Source organism: Rattus norvegicus, chromosome 10 (assembly GCF_021556685.1).
Source record: "Rattus norvegicus strain SHRSP/BbbUtx chromosome 10, alternate assembly SHRSP_T2T, whole genome shotgun sequence".
Lineage (NCBI taxonomy): Eukaryota > Metazoa > Chordata > Mammalia > Rodentia > Muridae > Rattus > Rattus norvegicus.
In genome coordinates this window covers 72,917,772-72,920,161 of record NC_141543.1, presented here as the reverse complement: position 1 = coordinate 72,920,161, position 2,390 = coordinate 72,917,772, and the positions used below count along the sequence as shown (strand labels likewise).

Here is a 2,390-nt window from a genome sequence, read left to right as displayed (position 1 = left end):
TATGGTACTAGCATCCCTGACTGGACCCTGTCTCAAAGAGTTTATGACACTCACATGAGACCACTCAATACAAAAGAGTGCAGCATTCATTCCCCCATCCCCCCCACAATATGTGTCCCATCTTGTGATGTCCTCCTGTGTGTTCTTATGTACTCTTAGCTTTGCCATTTCCCTCAAGAAAACACCGAAAGTCAGACTTGTATACAAAAATAATATATTTCTTTTAATAATTAGGAATATCCATAATAATATTTTAAACAATACCTTGGACTCTCAAACACAAAGTTTACCCATTCATCTCTCATACATTGAAAGTGTTGAACCAGGATTCACAGAGAAATAAAAAAATGGATCTACATCTTGCATTTAAGGAATTCTAGTATTCATGGAAGGGAATAGTGTAATATCAATAAGTTAAATAAGTTTAACATTACTTAAGGCATCACATTCCAAATCACACTAGTTCTCTGTCATACTGGTCACTTCTACAGAAGTGCTTGAGGTGGTTGTGGAAAAGAGAGTGGATGCATTAGCTTCAGATTTATGGGTCAAGTTCACATTCAAAGGTGCTGAAGTCCTTAGGGTTGATGCAATTTTATAGAAGACTGTAGTTTCTGATCTCACTTGGTTCTGGTCCAGTTTTCTAATGTACTTCTGGACCCATTCCTTATTGGGGTCAGCACAGATCTCTCTCTTGAGCTTGGTGACAAATCTGTGGAAAGAGAGAAGACACGGTTAGATGAAGTTTAACCTGCTATACATGGAGGGACTGTGTAGGGCTCGAGGTGGGAGGGCAGGTAGAAAGGGGGACTCAAAGTGACCTTCCTCTTCTGCAAGTTTACTACAATAAGCTCATGCAAATGGAAGGCCCCGAACAGCAGCCATAGAGACAGTGCTGCTGAGAATTAACTTTCCCTTCTTGGCCTCAGTTTCCCCATTGGGAACCACTTGATATTGGAGCTGAGCATGTAACTGATTCTAAGTCTATGAAGACCATCCCTTGTTCTCGAGGAAAAATATTGGACCAGGGAGGGCTGGGGTGTATAACTCACACTACAGCTTCTTTGGGACACCTGCTGCTGGTGATTCTCTTGTAGTTCTCCAGCCGACTCATTGGGATCATCTTGCCAGTGAATGAGTAGCAGCAGGTGAGTGGGGCATTAACTGCATCTGGAGAATAAAAGAGAAGCAGGGAGCACATTAGAACTGGAAAGGTGCTTCTGACCTTAGAGAAGAAAAGGACCATGAGGAGAAGGCAGTTTCAGCAGATTGGGATGTAAATGCCAATACATCAGAGCTGGAAGGTGATCTCTGACACACTTAAAGTAAGTTCACAATCTTGGACAGAGGGATGCCATTAAAGCTAGGGACTGTCATTTGAGGGTAGTTAGAAGTCAAATTACTAGGGTCTGAGAAGATTACCGAGTACATTACTATAGGTTACAAAAAAAAACCCTATATCGAATCATGAGTATCTCTGATACCAACTACCTCTGCTGAGCTGCTATCTCTGGAAGCTGGTGAAACATAGATCAGATCCTGGGTCTCTTCCTGATTCTCCTCTATCTGGAAAAATGAACCAACCCAAGCCCTTCTTTGATCAACCAGGTTCTCAAATACTGAGGAAATAGGGGAGCAGGAACTGTATGAAGGTGCGATTCTAAACTTTGATCTAACGATTAAAATCCTAGTTGCTTTCCAGAAGCAACCCCTGTAATTGGGTTGGCTCTATGCTCCTTACCTTGGTAAAAAAAAAAAAAGTATTTTACTAGGTAAGGCCCACTATGATGGCCCACAACAATTAAAAAATGGGGTGAAATGCTAGAAGGAGAAGGAAACTGGGGTCTCACCTGGCTGAGACAGCACGTGGATGCTACAGGCAGCAACTGTGAACAACAGGCCCAGAAGCGTGACAGAGACCTGCATAGTGGTGGAGGAAGAGAGATCTGGCTTCAGTGAGAGTTGGCTGGTTTCTGGGCTGGCCTCTGTCTGTGTCTCTGCATTTCTAGCGGCTCTGCCTCAGCCTTTTATTGTAAGCCAGAGGGTGGAGTCAGGCAGGGTGGTTGGTGCCAAGGAGCAGCATCATCCTCGATGAGTGATGGAAAGTGGAAGTTTGAATCTGCTGAGTAAGTGCCGAGCCCTTGGATGTTTCCAGGAAGTAGAAGGGAGAAACCGCGGATTGGAATTTGGTGTTTTTCCAGCCACTACTGGGAGCAAATGAAGCTGCGCAGGGAGGGAGAAAAGAAGGAAGGGAGCAGTCGTGCTAGACTGTGACCACAAGTGTCAATGGAGTGGATCTGCTTTCACTGAAATAAGAGGAAGTGGCCAAGAAACCTAAAGTCCTAAGGGAGAAGATACCTGGAAGCATATCCTAGCTTGCCCCTGGCTCA

The 2,390-nt window shown here is 44.1% G+C and overlaps 1 protein-coding gene across 1 annotated transcript; it reads right to left on the bottom strand.

Moving 5' to 3' along the window:
• Nucleotides 1-202: 202 nt before the first annotated feature.
• On the bottom strand, nucleotides 203-2,001 carry Ccl2 (C-C motif chemokine ligand 2). Its single transcript, NM_031530.1, is given in 3 exon segments — nucleotides 203-712; nucleotides 1,053-1,170; nucleotides 1,851-2,001. Coding segments are annotated over 3 exon segments (447 nt in total). The 5' UTR covers nucleotides 1,927-2,001; the 3' UTR covers nucleotides 203-459.
• Between the last annotated feature and the right edge of the window lie 389 nt (nucleotides 2,002-2,390).